This window comes from Helianthus annuus, chromosome 16 (assembly GCF_002127325.2).
Source record: "Helianthus annuus cultivar XRQ/B chromosome 16, HanXRQr2.0-SUNRISE, whole genome shotgun sequence".
Lineage (NCBI taxonomy): Eukaryota > Viridiplantae > Streptophyta > Magnoliopsida > Asterales > Asteraceae > Helianthus > Helianthus annuus.
Genome location: NC_035448.2, coordinates 135,020,808 through 135,042,560, shown reverse-complemented (window position 1 = coordinate 135,042,560; position 21,753 = coordinate 135,020,808). Strand labels below are relative to the sequence as shown.

Below are 21,753 nucleotides of genomic sequence, written 5' to 3'. Positions count from 1 at the left end.
TTTTTACTTATTAATCAAAAGCTTTTCATCTTTTCCAATTTAACCCCAACTCTTTTTAATTTTCAATTTTGTTCCACCATACTTTTCATCATTCCCAAGCTTTTCGTTTCGTTCTAAATTTTGTGAGTTAACGCACCGCAACGTGCGTGTGGGGTTCAACATTTTTCATATATTTTTCCCGTTTGGCCCGTCAAAACACGTCTATTTTTCTCCGTCTGACACGTTTGTCGCAACGCACGGGTCTTGGATTAACTTAGTTATTTTTTCGATGTTTTAAGTTTCGATTTAATTTCTCTGTAATGAGCGTGCGTAATTCAAAGATTTTACGTCTGCTTTTTGCTCGGCTTTATTTTTTTCCGTTTTTGTTTATTTTGTTTTTACGAGTTTTCCAGTATTGGTGATCGCTGATAATGGTATATCACTGATAATACTTGAGACAGTTTTACGACAACCGCTGCAACGCAGGGGCTTAATACTAGTGTTTTATAAAAGAGTGCAGCTGTATGTAAATAAATAATTTTAACTCGAATACGACCCGTTAACCTTGGTATTACGCTGCACGGTGTGGGGATCAGCCTTGTACCGTCCCCCACCGGCGCCGCACCTCCTCCCATCTCGCCCCTCAGCAGCGGCGTCCTCCCCGGCTATATGCGGACGATGGAGATGCCCCTCCCCCCCCCCCCTCTCACACACCTATACATACAGCATATACATATACATTTTAGGTCCATCTCTTATTTCCTTACCTCCATCCTCTTTGCCTCATCTTCACACCCATACTACGTGGCGGATCATCCTCCAAGGAAGGACCATCACCATATGCATATCGTTAGCTTTGTGTCCACCGGTCAACCCACCAAAACCCCGAATTATTGGGTGCCTCTTCAGGCTCATCAAAACACAAAGAAACAAAAAACTAAAAGCGAACCCCCAAACCATAACTTTTTCCTTGAAAATCAAATACTAAACACGATTTGAAATGTGGTCATATAAAAATTGCAATTTTATTCCTCCACTTAATTCCGTGATGCTCAAAACTTCCAACAACCCAAATAGCGGGACTTAGCCCACACTCACTAAAACAGACCATTGTCTACATAAATACACAACCTACACCCATCAAACTCGAACTATTTATCATCGGAGCGCATTCACGAAAGCCATCAACGAATCGACATCCCTCTTCTCGGAAGAATACTTGATCGGTCTAGACGAGTGTTTTGGAAAGAAAAGAATGGTCGGAAAACTCCCTAACTGCAATTCTTGCTGCGCAAACGCCTTTTCATCACCGTCCGCCCTAAATTTCCCGACCTTCATGCCACTCCCACCCAACTTTTCCGCCAATTCAACACAAGAGGCTTCCATGGCCTGTGATCGCGTAAAAAACAACATAAATATACTGGTTGGGTAACGGGCTAAAATATTAATAAAATTATACAATTTTAAGGTTTAGTACCTGACAGAATTGGCACCAAGGTGCATAAAGAACAACTATCCATGGATCTTTTCGGCCTTCCATTTTGAGCAAGTTTTCCATTCCGGGTCGGGTCAAAGTCAAGATGTCATTGCTATTAAAGATATCCGAAACACTTGCGTTAGCATGAAGGGTATCATTCCCATTCGCATTAACCGATTCCTCTTTGATGTTTCCTTTATGTAACCCGCATTCCTTCGCCTTCGCATCCTCCCACCACCACCTTCCTTCCCGCTCGTGTTGACCGGGCAACACGGCCCTGGTGCACGGCTCGCACCCGATGGAAACATACCCTTGAGCATGCAACGAGTTAACCGGGACATCCATGGTTCGTAAGAAGTTCCAAATATCATTACCAGCAACATTAGCCACAGGGTTCCATTTCACCAAGCTCCCTGACCCACCATCTAACCCTTCAAAAACCGGGTCTACTTGAACCACGGGGACTTGTGAGCGCGTCCCGGGTGACTGGTCTTTTCGTTGACCGGTGATCCATGCTCGTAACCCCTTCAAAGCGCGTCGCAACGGTCTAACCTTTCTCACTCGACAGCATTCTTGATGCCCGTCTTCGTAAAATGAGAACAGACCCTTGGTTCTAACCAAGGCTTGAACTTCTACGGAATCTGGGAACATGTATTCGATCCGGATGTTGTAATGTTTTTCGACCGCGTCAAAGAACTTGTATGTTTCCGGGTTTAATCTCCCGGTATCGAGACTAAATACGCGATACGGTCGGCCTGTGAGGTGTGCATACTCAATCAAAGCAACATCTTCAGCACCACTGTAGAATTATTAACAAGTATTTATATGCATTAGAAGTTTGTACATGGTGCATAAATAGGTGTACAAATGATGGTTGTATGATTTACCTGAAGGCAATGGCAATATCATTGCCATATTTCTCAAGGGCTTTATCCATGATTTCAAGTGGGGAAGAATTCTCAAGGTCTTTAGCTAATTTTTCAAAGTCCTCAACTTCTACTGATTTCTCCATCACATCTGTAAATCCAATGCAAAGGGTGTTATTGTCATTTCACAACCTCACTCACTCATGAATTTAATCACTTCAGTTAATAACGCATGAATATATCAGATTTTATAACAACTTTAGTCCAAAACTCAAACATTTGGTTTTGAGTTTTATTGTCATTTTCATCAAAAATTAAATCAGCTCAAATTTGTCAAATATAATCCTTGTTTTGTCCTTTTCAAGGGACAAAATAGTCATTATAAATTTTACTATAACAAATTATTAATTAAATCCCTTATAATAAAACTTATAATGATCATTTTGCGACTGAAGAAAAGGACAAAAAAACCACAATTTTATTTGACAAATCTCAGCTAATTACTTTTGAATGAAAATGATAATAAAACTGAAACATAGAGACCAGATTCAAAAGATTTAAGTTTTGAACTAAAGTAGCAAAAATAACCAAAACCCAAAATGGCAGTTTGCTCAACTAAACTATAACCGATTGTAAAGTCTCACTTAACTAAACTATAACCGATTGTAAAATCCACAAGACTTTGACCTTAAAAGTCAAAACTAAAATAAGGGAAATCCTTTATAACAGTAATAATTCTCCTTCAACAATTTTATAAAATTACCTGGAGCAAAAGTGGTGGCAGCTGACGTAACAATCGCGTCATTCCTCCTAGATTCAGGATTCAACGCCTTCACAACAACAGATCGTTTCACAGATAAACTCAAAATCGTCGGTGATACCAGATGAGCCCGATCAGACGGCTGAAACGTCGTCGTATTCAACTGAACCACTGCAAAACAAATTAATAAATAAATATGTAAACAAAAAAAAAATCCCAATTCAAATATGATACGTTAAAAATTAAAGATTATATTACCTTGTTCTGCACGCAACGAGGAAGAAGAAGACGATGAAATTGCAATGGAGCTAGAGGTAACAGCTAACGCCATTGCTGAAGATTCAAAATCTGTTTTAGAATGAATGATTTGAGGATGAATGGGAGAGAGAGATTTATAAAATGAAGAGAGAAGAAAGGGGGTGATAGATGGTGAGGGGCGGCCCTTTAGGTTCATTGAATCTGGACGTGATTTAGGATGAGAGAGAAAAACATAAAGTGCGGTGACACGTGGCGGTTTTTAAGAGGCTTATGTCACTTGGCGGTCCAAAGGGTCACAAAACACTAAAACCATTAGCCCCAATTCTATGATTAAGGAATAAAGAATTTAAAGTAAAAACAAAATTGTAATATAAAAACTAATGATGTAAATGTATTTGTTTCGCCGCCCCGTTTTGTGGGTGTTCTGTGTTAATGAAGTTTACGTTTAAAAAAAAAAATAGATTAGTTAGCTACTTAACTAGAGGTGCACGAAACGGGTTCGTGTTGGGTCAAAGATGGTCAAACATATTTTTGTGCACGACTAGTGGCGGATCTAAAAGCTTTTTTTACTGGATTCTTTTTTATAGCTTTTCACTATTTTTTTCCATATCATACAAGGTCTCACTAATTTTTTTTTCATTTTTTCCAAGATGAATAAGTTTCTGAGAACCTACAAAAGTAGCCTAGATTTGCCTCTGTACACAACGGTTCAGAAAGCGGTTTTTGAGATGAATGGATAAGTTTTAACTACTTTGAAATTGGGTTTTAACCCGTACTTACAAACCTGTTTCAACTATGTGGTACGTCCGGGTCCAAACCAATTTCCAAATCAGGTCAGTTTGAGTTCAAAAGCGGGTTCAGTTTCCAACCCGACTTTCTTGTGTACCTATACTCATTTCTTGTGGACCTATGCTCAAAACTGGACTTGAGTTCAATAGGTCAAGCCCAACCACGATGGGCCCAATTCAAAACTTGGCTCATTAAGTTAAAGCCCAATTCATAAATAGTATATCAACAGCAACAAGGGTTAGGTATGCTCTCTCTCTTAACCATATCTCTACATTATACATACATACGGATGATTATCATGCCTATGATACTGACTTGAGCGGTAGAATGCCCTCATAGCAATGGTCCCAAGCCTTCTAACGAGAGCTTCTTGTGGTTGCATCTTGCTATGTGACCCACCAAATTAAAGAAGAAAACATATTATATTGTATATGAGATGAATCTAACATGTGAAGATACTTTTTCATCGTAACATCTCAACTTGACTTAGACTAACATGTCATTATGACAATAATCAGATCACCATTATCATCATACTCAGTAAATTCCACCAATAGTAAAGCTAACGTAGGGTCTGAGGATGGTAGAATGTAGACAACCTTACCTCTACCCCGTAGGAATAAAGAGGTTGCTTCCAGTGAGACCCCCGACTCGATAGTAGTTTTGTATTAAGCCTTGGACATAAGGCACATAACACTCAGCAATTGAGACAAATGTCGATTAGTGCATGTACCTCCTTGTCTTCCGGCTATCAACGCCACCACATGATGCGTGATTAACCATCCCCCTCTTTTAACGTTATTTTTACGAAATTAATAAAATAACGTTAAAAATGTGCACTTTCACTCCCCCCCCGAGCGCCCACATATATATACATTATATGACAATAATCAGATCACAAACATAATTCTATTAGTGCTCATTACAATTTATAAAAGATATACATAAAAAAAAAAAAGTTGATTATGTTTATATAATTCATATGTCTCTCTTAACTCTTAAAGCACTCAATAAATTTTCTCCAAAACCTAACATATAGCCTAGGAAAGGAAATGCACAATAAGCATTTTATATAATAACAATCCATGAAACCTCTTAGAAACAGTGTCGGTTTCTGGGTTTCATATGATCGGCATCTTCCGGTCTTCCCCACCTCCTCTGCATAAGAGCATTCACATCCATTCCATCAATAATGTGTGTGGAGTTTTTATAATGTAAAGAGTATAAAAAGTGGTTATGAGTGAAGGAGAGAGAAAATGTTACTGTTCATCTGTATATTTGAGGGGACACTGTTCACCCCCTATAATTTTTTAATATATTTTAAAAGTGGTTGTGAGTGAAGGAGAGAGAAAATGTAATGATAAAGATATAAAAAATATTATTTAATTGAAAATGAGAGAGAAAATGTAGTGTTTTTAGGGTAATTTAGGGTGAAAATATGATGGAATGGATGTGAATGCTCTAACCCATCTCCAACCTCAACACACCGCCCCCAAACTCACCCAATTCCTGTTCTTCGTTGTCTAAGATTATAGCTAGGTTTCAACAATTAGGATCCAATCAGTGTTCTTCACCCCCATCGCAGGTATGTTTGTCGCTTTTCTTCTCAGATTAGGGCTCCAACAGGTACGCTTCAATAAATTAGGGCTCCAATTTCTGTGTTATTCACCTCAATCGCAGGTACGCTTGATGGCGGTTACGGAAGCAGTGGTGGCGGAGGCGGATCTTACGGCGGAAACTATGGCGGAGGTGGAGGTTATGGTGGAGGTGGCGGCGGCGGTGGTGGATACGGATGAAGTGGTGGCGGTTACTGAAGTAGTGGTGACGGAGGCGGATCTTACGGCGGAAACTATGGCGTTATGTAAGAACTGTAAGCATTTGTAGAGTGTTGATTTGCTTTACTGCAATGGAATTTGGGTGGAAGGCGTTGAGTTTGTAATTCTGAATTCTCCGGAGTTGAGAAATGTACAGGTTGAAGATCGTAAGTTATCGGAAGCTGCAAGAAGATGGATGGCGAGTAAGTTTGTTGAGGTTCAATCCTGAATCCTGATTAAGAACAGGTACTCTTTACAGATTGGATGAAATTGTATATGGTTTGTTTCACTGTGCGTTTGTTGTATTTATATATTCATGATGAAAATAAGAATGCATATTTGTGTTATGTTATTCATATGGAATATTCTTGATCATTAGTTTCATTTGTATAGTGTCAGGCAAAGATAGTAATCCCTGCATCTGTTGCATTTATAAAATATTATAATCATAATGAGTTTCTATTGTGACCAATCATTTTGAGACCTGAATCTTCTTTCATGATTCTTAATAATTCTCTTATTTGTGGAAGTTAACATGTGAGATTTGCTTTGAAGCGTATCTATGTGATAATATGGGTTCTGCCGCTTGCATTCATCCTTTTGGGTAACTTGCTGACATGGTTCGAATATTTGGTGATTACAATCTAGCAGAAAACTATGCACAGCTAAAAGATCTTTCCTAATTTGAATACGAAGCGTCCTCATGTCGGCTCAGTAGGTATGTTACTAAACATCTATGGCAGATAACAATGACTTCAAACTAGCCTATTGCACAAACTGATATATGTCATACTACTGTTGTCTAATCTGTACAGGATCAACCCATAGCGCCAAGAAGGCGCATGACAAGTGAAAAATCACCGCGATGTAAACACAAGTCGACATACTTTTGTACTTACCCACGATTTATTTTGTAAGTTTTCTCTTTCGACTGCTATATCGGATAAAAAATCGGGTCGTCCCGCCGCGAAGCGCGGTGTCACCCACTAGTATATAACAAATAACGTAGGATCTTATGAACAGTGTATCAATTGACCATATTTAGGTTGATATTTACTATTATGCCATCAACCTTTATTATTTGAAAAAAAAGGAGACCGAGAGATAAAGAGATGTGAGACAGCCTGACATAGTCAATTGGGAGGGTTCGGCGCCAAAGAGCAAGGATGAAAGAGATTGGATGGCGGAGGCGGTATGGAGGTGGAACGGTGACGGGGCAGGTATACCGGTCGTTAACTACGTCGCACTGGCATTGGTGGTATGGAGGTGGAGGGGAGTGATTGTGGTGGTTCAGTACATCAACATCAGAAGTCGAGTCTGTTTTCATTTTTTCCGAACCTACCTGAGCTGAACAACAAATCATGATCACAAATCAGTTTAAGAAACCTGCAAATTGACTTTTGTTTTGGTCGATTTCATGCAAGCAGTGGCGAAGTATAGTGGGTGCCCGGGGGTGCACCCGCCCACCCCAATGTTTCGGTTAGAAGTGTATAAGTTCTGATTTTTCGTCCAAAAATTTTAAATTATATAGTATCACCCCCGATTATTTTTCCTAAATTGTATATCCTAAACATTTATAAACTTTGTATATAAATGATGGGTAGTTTGATAAATATACACTTTGTTTTATTTGGAACTATTATTATTTCGAATAGCCAACCCGACCCGAAACATAACGATAGGAATTTTTTTTTGGGTCCCATCACTTTACGCCCTCTCAAAACTTTTGGTCAAACTCCGCCACTGCATGCAAGGGGAGTGACGATGGTGGTTCACCGGTGGTTTTACCGCCAAATGCCTCGCCAGTCGCCGCAACCACTTAAGCAAGTCGTTTGTGATTATAGGGGACTGTGGGTGAGTAGAACTCAGTTTGGAGGGATAGCGAGAACTGTGTAGTCCTGGGGTTGTGTGTCAAGGGCAAAATTCAGCCGTTGGATCTCTATAGGTAACTAGGGATATGAATCCACTTACCATGTGACAAAGTGATAACATTTCTCCTTGAACTCACGTTAACTTAAAAGTTACAGACCTTGAAATATTTCTTTCTATACTTATTTTAAAAATTATGTTTGTTTATTCTTCATATAGTAACTAAATCAATTTTCTAATGCATATTTAAACCATAGTCTAAGACGTTAAATATTGTAAGGTAAACAAAATGTTTGATTCGTTAAAAGAGTTAACTATAATTCAACATTCTTAACTTTATAATGCCTCCTTTTATCACGCGAACTCGCTTAAACGTTACGATGCTATTTTTCCATAGTTTTTTGCCCCAAGTTTACTCAACTGCTTATGAGCGAACAATAATATTGCCGGTACGGTATTGGTGTTCGCTTTTATGCTTTCGGACAAGCGAAACCGATAATGATCAAATCTTGCCGCGTTGCGTGAGGAAAAACGACTACACTCCCGCCGCGAAGCGCGGGAAAAAAACCTAGTTAACAATACATTATGATATAATATATATAATAACATGCATTAAACCAACTTATCACATACAGAGTAAAACGAGTACCAAGTAATATCATACTCAAAGTAGCAGTTTAAGGTAGTACGTGCAAATTTTACATTCAGATTTATTTTCAAGATTTCACTATCATAATTCGGTATCAAGATAACAAGTTCAGAATGACAAGTTTATAGTCACATAATAAAAAACTTGAATCTCCTATTATTGAGGTAGAGGAAATTAAAATCCATACACATGAAGTTGTTAAAAATCTGTACCTTAATCAAGCAAATTCAAACTTGAATAATTACAAAGTCTTTATTCGTCCAATATAGTTGTAACTTAAAGACTCAAAACACGGTCGTGGGTCGCAGGAATGTCTTAGATCGAAAAGTTGGCAGCCGAATGGAACAGAGAAGCGGTTTTACAACTCTAGTGATTAGTCTCGATAGGGACGATTCATAGATTGAATTAGCGTCCTAATGTCCTGGCTATTAAAAGAATCAAATTGTGATTGTGATGTCTATCTAGCAAAGAAAGCGGAGCAGATATTCGTGGCCAACTTTGACGAGCATATCTATCTATACTATATTATAATGCATGAGAGAGGGGCATTTTAAAATACCCAAAAAATAAGAATTTTTTCCCCTCTTTATTTATAGAAAGACCCCTAAAATGAGGGTAGTTTGGTCTTTTAAACAGTATTTATTTTTAGCCCCTAAAATTATTACACTTAAATCCCTAAGGTTTAACAAAAATATAGATAATTAGTTACAATTCACCCCTCCATAACAAACTTATAATTTTTTTACGTATTCTTGACATATCTTATAAATTATACTGTTTAAAAAAAATCCAAAGATAGCATGACGACCTACACATTTTTGTCGACGTTTTGGTAGTTGTCTTGTTCAATATCGACGCACGGATTAAAAGGTACAAGTCGATTATGCGTTAATGTACAAGTAATTAATACTTATGATCTAATGTGCCTAAACTACAAAGCTGGGCTCCATCTATGCAAACAAAAACAAAAGGAATTATAAGTACCGTAACATAAAATGAAGATATTTTCTGTCACATTTTATTTTATTAAGACTGCCTAATATCTATACTTAGATACATCTTATAGAAACTTCAAACTAACCACAACAAACTTCCTAAATAAAGGGGTGGCAAATCTAAAATTAAACCCTAATGCACTTCTATAGTTACTACTATAAATATAGCAGGACACTCCTATATCTATTGCTAAACAAAGTTAAAAAAAATGGATCCAGTTCTGAATTCAATTGTTGCGAAAGGTCAGTTTTGTTATATCGCAGCAGCGAATATTTTTTTTCTTTTATTTACTTTTATGTGAATGTTAACTTATTTGATTTTTCAGATTCAGTTGCATGATGAACATGCCAATTTAAACAACACATTTGTCGAAAAAGCTTCTAAGGTATTGATTTTGCTGGTTTTTAAGTATTATTTTTGTGTATATCTTTCATATTCACATGTTCGTTATGTTATTATATGTATGTTTTATTGCAGGATGATGGTGATAAAAGTATTGATATTATTTCTTATGGTGTAATGTTTAGTCCATACAAGTTTAATCTTCAATGTGAATTTAGTGAAGATGTAATTTTAAGGTTTATTTAATCTTTTTTTAACTTTTGTATTCAATTTTTGTCATTTATAGGGATCGGAAGTTTGAGACTCAAAGTAAGAGATCCAAGAGACTCTCTTAATGAAAATAGAGTGAGGTTTTTAATTTAGACGATTTTGAGGACAATGACAAAGAAGAAGAATTAGAAGATACTGCTGATTCAAGCACTAACCAGAAAATCCGATTAAAAATACGTCGAGTGTCAATTCAGAAGCGGAACAGATTTCATGCAGTCTAATATGAAATCTATCAAGTATTTTTATATTTTTTTTCATTTTCGGTTGTTATGTTTGACTTAGACGTATGAATAAAGTTTATTTTATATTTGAACTTTATCTTTGGTGTTAATACACTGCAGTTATTAACCGTATTAATAAAGCTCAAAATAAAGTTAATATCCTAAATTTACAAGTCAACTAAACTTATATAAGTTAGAAAAAAATGCCCAGATAGTCCCTGTGGTTTCGCCTTTTTTCACCTATAGTCCCCAACTTTCTAAAATTACCTGAATAGTCCCCAAGTTTTCAATTTTCGTTCCCGGATAGTCCCTGGCGTGGATGGAGGTTACTTTTCTCAGTTAAGTTGGTGTAAAATGACTATAATGCCCTTACTATTAAAAAACAACAAATAAAACATTAAAAGAATAAAAAAATACATGTGGGCCCCACCTACCCACCCCACCCCCAGCCTATGTCTTCTTCCCCATTCTCTCCTTAACCTGCAACAACCAGATTCCGACACAACATCAAATAACCATTTATTCATCGAATCAATGAATCAAAATCATTGATCGAGTTGTCAACATATTTAACCACAATACATCACGAACACCTTATGAATCAATTAGAAATAAACAAGATGAATTATTACAACAAGAACATATATTCATCAGAACTAAATCACCAATTAGTCAAACCTTAATTCAAGAGAAATCGACAAGAATGTGGGTAACCGAGAACTACAAGATTTCAGATTATGAATAACTACTGACCAAAGCAAGCATGGAACAGGTGTGTGGGTGTGTGACTGCTTCCTTCTCGCACCGAGACTCGGATTCACTAGCCACCACCTCTGCCGCTAACCGGAGACACCACCATCACCAGCTTAAGTCACTGCTATGGTCCGACACTACCGCCACGCGCTGCCACCACGCGCTGCCACAGGGACTATCCGGGCATTTTTCTCTATAAGTTAATATCCTAAAGTTGACATAAATAGATATTGCAGTTAAATATAGTCAAACTGAAATTATAAAATATTGCAGTTATTCTTGGACATTAATCTAATAATTTACATTTCTTAATTAAAAAGTAATAAAGTAATAACTTTAAAGCTAAACTAAAACTGAACCTACTATGATATAAAGTTAATAAAAAATAATTATTTTATAAACATTTTTATAACAAGTAATATAATAAATAAAATACTCCAGAAATTTACAATCTTTACTAGATAAATTCTAAACTGGGTTGCAAATTTTTAGGAATTATAAGTTCAACTATATTGTTATAGATAATATTAGTCCGTTCTAAAAGAATTATTTACCAACTTGACTAGATACATAGTAGTAGACTGTGTTGCATATTTTTAGGCATTATTAGTTAAAAGTAGACTCATATAGATAAGATTAGTTAGGAACTACAAATTTGAACTTAGTATGATATAAAGTTAATAAAGATATAAACTCTTATCATCCTATTTTTTTATAAAAACAGTTATTGAAATTTTGTAAAAATATAAATTTTTTATATTTGTAAAAAACCGAAATTTAACAATTTAAGTTAAAGCTCTAAAACGTACTTGCGAGTCAAATATTATTTTTATTTTTATAAAAACGAAAATTTTAAACTTAAAGTTTATTGGATGGGTACTATGTGGATATTTAGAAAAAGTTATGAACTTTAAAGAATAAAATTATACTTTATAAATTTAACCAATAAAATAAATAAACTTTACAATTATAACAACTTATCTTTAATTTTTGTCTTTTGATTATTAATTTTTATAAAAAACATTATTTTTTGTCTTTTGATTATTAATTTTTATAAAAAAAATAAAACTTTTACATATGTGTAAACTTATGACATATATCCACCAGAATAATGTTATCATAAATATTATACGAATAAGAAAACTACCAGAAACGAGTGTCGCAATGCAAAGTGTGCATCGCGCGGGCACCCTGCTAATATCTATATTAATGTCGACGCTTCAATTTGTAGCTTTAATACATTATTAAATATATTTAAATAAATTTGAACTTCTTACCGAGCGTGTTTATCATTATTAAATTCGAAGTTTGCATTTAGGGTGTAAGGCCAGGCGGGGCGGTCCGTGATGGACGCCCGACCACGAGTGATTAAATCACGAACACGGCCGCCTCCAATGTGGTCACGCGTTATTTTTGAAACGCGTTGAATCCGTCACGCGTTAAAAATTCGAACATTGCACATATTTGACCGTTATTCAACGGTAACTTCAATAAAAACAATTTTAACCTCTAACCTTTTATCTATATATATCTTCATTTTAAACCATTTTACACACACCAAAACATAAACCAATTTCACACAATCTACATCTTTCTCAAATGGATTTCTCTACGGATTTGACATTTCTGATGTCTAGCGATAGCGATACCGAGTCGTCTTCCGACAATGAGACGCTAAAATATTTTGTGTCGGTGTATAACGAACTTGATGTCGAGTCGTCCTGCCCAAAGAAGAAGATGGTAGACCGTGATCGTATACGTGCCAACGAAGTGTTGATGAACGATTATTTTGTGGAAAATCTGCTCTACAATGCCGGAACGTTTAGAGATCGGTTTCGTTTACCCAAAGAATTATTTTTAAAGATTGTTGGAGACATCGAAGCAAGCGAGGAATGGTTTCAAGAACGTTACGATGCGAGGGGCAAACCAAGTTTCACGCCGATACAAAAATGCACGTCCGCCATTCGCCAACTAGCGACAGGTAACCCTCCCGATCAATATGATGAATACCTAGCTATGTCGGCTAGAACTTCACGTGAATGTTTGCATTTTTTTTTTGCAACGCGGTCATTAAGTTGTATGCTAAAGAGTTTTTACGTAAACCGACGAGCCACGACATCTCACGCACTTACGCCGCACATGAGGCTAGATGGCATTTTCCCGGGATGCTCTGTTGTAACACCCCGTGTTTCGAAGTCAAAGTCAAAGTCAAGATTGAAGTCAAAGGAAGAAAAGATTGCTAATTGCGATCTGTCTCTCCTTGCTCAATTCCTGTTTTGACTTCTTTGACTCATAGATTAGTCTATTTTATTTTCGCTTTAGTTGTATTATGTGGAGTATTTACTAATAATCGCATGGTAATCGCTATTTATCGCATATGTTATCGCGTTATCGCATTATCGCTATCGCAATCGCACTCGCAACTCGAACTACGCATTTTGGTTACTGTTATATGTGTGTGTGCCTTATGTATTACTTGTGCATGATTAATTTATGTTATGTATGGTAATCAATCGAAACGCAATTGAACTCAATCGCAATCGAAACGATATGATAATTAGTGGAGAAGAGATAGTGCAAGATATGAGTAGTTGGGATTAAAAGTAATTTGAATAGGAAACTCTATCGCATTCGCATTGCTCGCAATCGCAATCGAAACAACAAAACTCATCAAAACAATTGACTGATCGATCAGGCAGCTGACCGATCGACCAACTGTCCGATCGAACAGCAGTTCGATCGACCAGCCAGTCGGCCGGCCTGCCAACTGATCGACTAGCCCCTTTCCTCTTTAGGTAACCCTATAAATACCCCTTGTCACCATCATTCTTTCTACTTTTGGCAACTGACGTCCGAACAGCTCGCTCTCCTCCCTTTTCTTCAGATTTCTCTCGATTCCGGTAAGATCTCGTCCTAAATCTTGTACTTCCTTAATCTACACGCACTCCTACACCTTTCTATCTTTTGAATCTTAACTTTTAACCGTGAAATCACCAAGATTCAAGGTGTTCTAGGATGACGTCATCATGTGTTCTTGAAGAACTTCATGTTTTGGCCTCAATCCACCAAGAACAACTTAGATCTAACCGATTTCCACATAAACAAACAAAGATCTTTCATAGATTTAAACATATTCCCAATGAAAATGATTGAAAGATGGTTTTTCTAACTTTCTTTCAACTCTTTTACACTCAATGCCTTCAAAACAGATAGAAACGGAGCTTGTGCCAACCTACTACTCATTCTTGCGGTTGTGTGGCCCAATATCCGGATTCTATCCACGAGGTTCACCGATTTCGGGTTTAACATGGAACACCGTCTCTAACCGTCAACTAATCGGATTTGGGTGATTCCTGTCCGATCAAGAGTACCAAGTATTGACGAGGTTTCTGTTGTTTAGCGCGTTATCACAACACCTCGAAAAAAACGAAAAACAATCAAAACAACCAAGTGAAAGACGAACAGGTCGACCAGGACGGAGTGCCGTCCGATCGGACTGCTGTCCGATCGAACAGCCAATCCGAACGACTGGCCAAACCAAACGACTTGCACCTTGGGTCCCACACTTAAACTATTCACCAACATTTGAAGTCTGATCGTTGAACGAGTTGTTGTCTGATCGAACTATCATCCGATCGAGTTAACCGCTCGAACATGTGACAATTAAACTTCAACACTTAAACAATTTTCAACATATTCAATGCACTAGGAATGCCACCCGATCGAACTGCTGTCCGATCGAGTGACAACCAGCTGTGAACTTGTTCTCACTGAAGTGCCCAACCAATCGGGTTGCCGGCCGACCGAACGACCGTCCGATCGACCGACCTGAAAGGTAGAGATACTTCAATGTTTTCAAAATACTACAACAAAAACTTCAAAAGTCAAGCCATCATACACAACCACATTCTTTCCCAAAGGAAGAAACAATCCACTAGAACAACCATCCGACCGGACGACTGTCTGAACACACTACTACTCGCACGACTGGCTGTTCGATCGGATTACCATCCGATCGAACTGTTGTCTGACTCACTTGTACTTTGCATCGTTTTGCGCATCACTTATCGTTATGCTATCGAACTATTCAGGCTAACCCTACTCTCTAGTGCTCCCTTCAATCCATCAACCGCTGTGAGTATACTCGATCCCTTTTTGCTTTACGCACTTTTGGGTGTTACATACGTTACTTATACAAAATCACACCGAACACACTACGCAATACTTTAAACGCTAACCGCTATCGCATGTATACGTGACTAAATGAATGCTTGTTTGTTATGTTTACACATGGAATGCTGTCTACCTGCCTTAGCAACGGTAGTACTATTAGTTTGGACTCAGCACCCGTTCACTCGGGGGTTGTTAAGGACAATTACCTACATGGCTCACAGTGGTGAGTATGTATCGCGAACTGCCTTGGGCAGTCAACCCGCAGTCATTGGTATCGATAGGTTCATGTCGATAACTAACATGCCTCATTTCACTCTGTGTACGTGCTGGTTATGCGTAACGCTTTCGAACTCTATATGCTATTATTAAACTTGTATGCTCACATTTACACCATGTGTATTGACTTTTACTTTAACGTATGTGACAGGTGCTTAAGTTGCTAGGATGCTTAGGTGCATGGTGATGAAATCGAGGCTAGGGAAGGTCTAGAAACAATAAACAATTGTCTATAATAAAAAGCTGAGTTGTCGGAACAGAACAATTTGCCTAGATCTTTTCTGTAATCATTGTATTATCTTATATGACATGGTATGGGACGTGTTACTTTAAATATTTGGTAAATATAGTTGTTATGGAAACTTCTGGACAATCTGTTTCACTCAGTGCCGCGCCCCGATGTTTCCGCCATCGGTTGGGGTGTGACATCGGTAGCATCGATTGTACACATATTGAGTGGAAAAATTGTCCAAGAGAGTTGCGAGGGGCGTTTGTTAGGGGGGACATCAAAAGACCAACCATCATACTAGAAGCGGTGGCGACGAATGATTTATGGATTTGGCATTCGTATTTCGGTGTTCCAGGTTCAAACAACGACATCAATGTGTTGCACACGTCACTTTTGTTTCAAACCGTAACGGATGGTACCGCACCTTCCTCTCCTTTCTATGTTAACGGACGACATTACAGAAGAGGCTTCTTTCTTGTGGATGGTATCTACCCGTCATGGTCTGTTTTTGTGAAAGCTCCCTCATTTCCTGTCGAGCCTAAAGAAATCGTGTTCAAAAAATTGCAAGAATCGGCAAGAAAAGATGTTGAGAGGGCATTTGGTGTTTTAAAGGGTAGATGGGGTATACTACACCGACCAGTTCGTGCGACGAACAAGAAAAAAATACATAGCATAGTGTATGCATGTATCATATTGCACAATATGATAATCAAAGAAGACGGACGTACAATATCCCCGGATTGGGTGCCGGATCCTCCTACACAAGTTCAAGTTCCACAAAATATCCAACTAGAATTGCGGAATGAAGAAACTCACTTTCGGTTGAGATACGATTTAGTCGAACTAGTAGGTTCTCTAGGTTTGGAGTTTCATGAGTCGGACGAGGAGTAGGTTTTTTTTTTAAATTGTAGTCTAAAATATTTCTAGTATGTTTTATTGAAGTAGTATGTTTTAATTTTAATGAAATTTATAATTTTAGTGTTTTATTGTTAATCTCTAATTTAAAATAAAAAATTAAAAAAATTTGTGAGTGATGGAATTCTATCACTAGTAACCACCCCCACTACATTTCTATCACTAGTGATAGAATATTGGGTGATGACATGGCATGAGTTGATTAGATATTGGGAGTGATAGAATTCTATCACTAGTGACCACCCCCCTCCCCTAAGGCCATGGGGTATGGGGCTTGGGTTGGGGGAAAACGCCCAAGGCACCACCCCGGGTGGGCTTGGGTTGGGGCGTGGCCCTTGGGGCTTGGGTTTCAAGCCGGGCATGGGGCGTTCTGGCCAAGCTGACATGGCGGGCTCTCAGTGGACAAACCAAAGTAACCGTTGGGCTAGCCGTTGGCCAACGGCTATCTTAAAAAAAAAATTAATTTTTTCTTCCATTTTTTCACTATAAAACTCACATTTTTCTTCCATTTTTTCACTATAAAACTCACATTTTTCTTCCATTTTTTACCACATTCAACCACATCTTCTATACATCTTCAAGTCTCCTTCTACAAAACGAAAAAATGCATCCTTACAACCGTCCTTTTGACCCGAGCAACCCGTATGGATTCCAAGAAAATAATCCTAGCCCACCACCCACTCGTCCAATAGCTCGTCCATTTTTCATACACTCTCCTATGTCCGACATGGTTATGCATCGTATATCGGGAATCGTTTATTTACTAACTTCCCACACAACGAGGATTCGATACCTACCCCGTTTTCACAATCGCCCATCGACCTTTCACAAAACGAATCCGTTCCCGAAACTCAACCACCCAATGATGGTCCTTCCGCATCGAAACCAATCAAAAAGAGAAGTCATAAGAAAAAAACCGAGGAGGATAAAGTAGTTGAAACCGCCAAACGAAAACAACAAAAATGGGTCTATGCTGAAGAAGTTGCATTAGCGAGGGCATGGTGTGAACAATCTTAACATTCAACTTTAGGTATTCTTAACCTTTGTTTTTATTAATGGAATGGTTATTTTTTATATAAGTTTGTAATATATTAATTTTTTTTATTAAAATAGGAAATTCGCAACATCGAACCGCCCTGTGGGAATCGGTGAGTAGACTATTCCATGAAGAAATGGGTAGGGAGACTTATCGTGAAAACGATAGCTTATCCTCAAAGTGGAGCGAGATAAGCACCCAACTTACAAAATTTAGTGGTTTTTTAAATAAAGCAAAGCAAAACCCTAAAAGTGGTGAAACCAAAGCCGACATTTTGACAAATGCAGTGGTCACATTCAAATCAAATATGAAGACCGACTTCTGTTTCATGCATTGTTGGGAGATTTGTAAATTCCATCCAAAGTGGGCGACTATCCCCATGGGTAGCGAAACTAACTCGTCTTTCAAAAGGACAAGGGCTCCCAAGCCCAATCTGATGCACGAGATCAAGAGTTTGAGGACCTTTTGGATGATTCGCCAAGCCCAAATCGGCCTGAGCATGGAAGAAATGCCTCAAGAAGGCGTGCTCAAAAATCTAGATCTGGTACGGCATCGCCTTCAGCTGGGAGTTCTGGCTCACGTAGGGGAATATACAGCGACCAGATGGATGTCATTTCATGCAAGTTGGATACTGTCACACCCCAACCAATGGCGGAAACATCGGGATGAGACGAAGTGTGAAGATTGCTCGAGACATCATAACGCTATTTGTGACAATAATTTAATTAACCAAATTTCATTTCCAAACTTCAAGTAGTCATCAATACAAGATCCCAAATAACAACAAGTTTAATCAAAATAACAAACCAACATAACCAAAATTCGATACAACATATTAAACCTATCGTCTAAAGTGTGTATCTAGGAATCGTGCTACCTCTTTCATTTCATCATCATCAACCTGTAACATGTTTAAAATACAATTCAATGCAAAAGCAAAGGCGAGTATACAAGTTTGGTACATACATAGCATAAGATAAAAGTGTGAACAATTCCTCATAGCAACCATGCGATTCAAGATAAACATTAAATATGGCATGTGTATAACATATCAAACCAAGAAAACGCAACTTGCTCATGACATAACCAAAGTTTCAGTAGAGGCGGGTCGTTAATCCTATAGCGCTACATATGTCAAGGTTTGGCTCGTACGAAGTTAATGATAAGTTCAACACATAAGAATCACCCAAATTTAAAGTATCAAGCCATCACATATACAAGCATGTTATAGGAATGTTCATGTGTTTAGACAAAAGTTCATGTGTAAGTTTCAATAGGTAAACATGTTACACCCCAAAAGTGGTAAAAGTAAAAAGGGGAAAAGTACGAGTATACTCACGGTTTACAAGTGGTGACTTGAAATTCCGAGAGCAAGTTTTGTAGATGAATTAGTTCGGAGCACCTTGTCCTTCTACACAAGGAAACGTAGGTGTGTGAGTTTGGCGTACAACGGAAGATTATAGATTCGGAGTTTGTAAAATATATAGAAAGTAACATAGGTGAAAATAATCATCTTGTACACATAACTCTTGTTCTTGACACTATTGAAACTCAAAAAGAGTTGGTATGATTTCATGGATTCTAAGATCCATTAGAGTCGTAACAAGGGCATGGTCATAGATGATGTAACGTCCACTTAACAAATAACTATTAAGTCATCATCAAGTCTTAGTTACTTAGATGTATACATATAGAATAACTTAGATATTATATAGTTTACAAGTCTTATGATTCAAGCATGAGGTAGGAGATTAATGTCTCCATTTAGGTACCTCTTTGTGTCATAGAATACATACATGAGGTAGGAAGAACAAGCTTCCATTTAGGCACCTCTATTGTTCACCACTACACTTGTTGTTATAAACAACAAGGAGGGTCATGAACATACAAGTATTAAGGTAGTAACAACAACTAATCTATAGAAAAACATCAAGTAATGAGTGGATTCTTATGAAGGATAGCCTAGGCTAAACCAACCATCACACATACATCAAGTTTCACACTTGAACACTACTTGTGGGTAAAACCCTAATTAAAAACAGAAAGTTTATGAGGTTTTAACCTCTGATTTAAGTGTCTCAACCATGTTTTTAAGCTTAACCAACCATAAGAGAGGTTGTAAGCATTAGGACATTGGTGTGAGATGTGTTAAACACAAGTTGGATAAGAAATAACATGTTGTTGATTAATGATAAACAAAACAGAAAGTTTTAGTCCATTTTTGGGCAAATCCAAGCATGATTCTTCCAAGGAAAAACCAAGGATTCAAACCCAAGGACATAACAAAGCAATAGGAAGAAGAACCAAGTGATTTGGCTAAGAAATAAGCAAGTTACACTCACTTTAGTGGAGTTACAAGAATCTGTCCAAAACTCAGATTTACTGCAGATTGAGAGTGAATTTGTGAAGATTAGAGAGTTGTGAAAGTGTCAAATGGGTTGGAGAAGGTGGGTATTTATAATGGAGGAGTTAGGAGATGATTGGAGGTGATTAGAGGTGGATTAAAGGTGATTGGGTGAGGTTGGAGAGTTGGATTTCGTGCATGCAGCTCAAAGAAACACACCTTCTGCCGAAACAAGGGTGTCGCGTGACGTCTAGGACCCTCGCGTCACGCGGCGGGTAGGGGTTGTCTGACTTTCGTTTTATTACACTTAGGCCCCTGAAGTTTATATTTGGTTCCTTTAGGTGCAAAGTTGAGAGTTTAGGGACTTGTTTTGATATAAAAGCATAGTATAAGGTGTAGTTAAGCATGATAATCAAAACCAAAGTATGTTTAAGCGTATAAATGTCATAACCAAGTATCGTTCTCGTTCAAAACACGTTCACTGCATAAGTTTAGATTAATTACAAGTTTCGCACATAGTTTCCAAGAATAACGATTAAACATCGATTGATTCGACAAATCGAACATACGAGCATACATAGAGTGTGTATAACATAAGTGTAACAAAATACAAGCTTCATTAATGATCCAAGTCTCGGTTTGATAATGATTACAAAGAAAGGAACGATTACAAGAATACAAAGTTTCCAATAATAGAAATACGAACAAAACTTTCTATAAATGGAAAGTACAAAAGAGCCGGGCGTTACAGTCTCCCCTCCTTTAGGAAATTTCGTCCCGAAATTTAGGAAGACTCGGGGAAAAGATGAGGATACTTCGACTTCATTTCACTTTCAAGCTCCCAAGTAAATTCAGCGCCACGTTTTCCTTCCCATCGAACCTTGACAATAGGAATTCGACTGCGCCTCAATTGCTTGGTTCCTTGGTCCATGATTTCGACCGGTTTTTCCACAAAGTGAAGCGTTTCGTTGACTTGCAAGTCCTCGAGGGGAACGTGAAGTCCTTCGTCAGCTAGACATTTCTTTAAGTTGGAAACGTGGAAGACAGGGTGTACATTGCTGAGTTCTTCGGGCAGGTCTAGTCTATACGCAACCTCGCCAATCCTCTCGAGAATTTTGAAAGGACCGACGTAGCGAGGTGCGAGTTTCCCTTTCTTGCCAAATCGAATCACGCCCTTCCAAGGGGATACCTTGAGAAGCACGAAGTCACCTGTCTCGAATTCCATAGGTTTGCGTCCTTTGTCAGCGTAACTCTTTTGTCGGTTCCTGGCTTTCAATAAGTTGTCTCGAACCTGTAAAATCTTGTCCGTCGTCTCTTGTATAAGCTCGGGACCGGTGAGTTGGGCTTGACCAATCTCGTGCCAACAAATAGGCGAACGGCACTTACGACCATACAATGCTTCGAAAGGTGCCATTTGAATACTCGCGTGATAACTGTTATTGTACGAGAATTCGACCAAGGGCAAGTGTGAATCCCAGTTGCCACCAAAATCTATTACGCATGAACGAAGCATATCCTCTAAGGTTTGGATAGTACGCTCGGTTTGACCGTCAGTCTGAGGATGGAAGGCAGTGCTAAGGTTGAGTTTAGTACCCATAGCAGATTGAAAAGTTTGCCAGAGACGAGACGTAAAGCGAGCATCACGATCAAAAATGATGTCGATGGGAATACCATGACGACAGATTATCTCCTTCATGTAGACCTTAGCCAATTTCTCGACTTTGAAATCTTCACGAA

General features: G+C 38.1%; 1 protein-coding gene across 1 annotated transcript; it reads right to left on the bottom strand.

The window, feature by feature from the left end:
• Nucleotides 1-982: 982 nt before the first annotated feature.
• LOC110918325 (5'-adenylylsulfate reductase 3, chloroplastic) lies at nt 983-3,494 on the bottom strand. The gene is made up of 5 exons (XM_022162656.2): nt 3,341-3,494; nt 3,086-3,253; nt 2,344-2,473; nt 1,457-2,255; nt 983-1,368 (listed from the first exon to the last, which is right to left on the bottom strand). The coding sequence occupies exons 1-5, from the start codon at nt 3,411-3,413 to the stop codon at nt 1,138-1,140; spliced, it is 1,401 nt and encodes a 466-aa protein (XP_022018348.1). The 5' UTR covers nt 3,414-3,494; the 3' UTR covers nt 983-1,137.
• Between the last annotated feature and the right edge of the window lie 18,259 nt (nt 3,495-21,753).

Coding starts and splice junctions, on each gene's coding strand:
- LOC110918325 (XM_022162656.2), bottom strand. CDS start 3,413: ATGGCGTTAGCTGTTACCTCTAGCTCCATTGCAATTTCATCGTCTTCT. Junction 2,474..3,085: donor TGCCACCACTTTTGCTCCAG/GTAATTTTATAA, acceptor TTGGATTTACAG/ATGTGATGGAGAAATCAGTA. Junction 2,256..2,343: donor GATATTGCCATTGCCTTCAG/GTAAATCATACA, acceptor ATAATTCTACAG/TGGTGCTGAAGATGTTGCTT.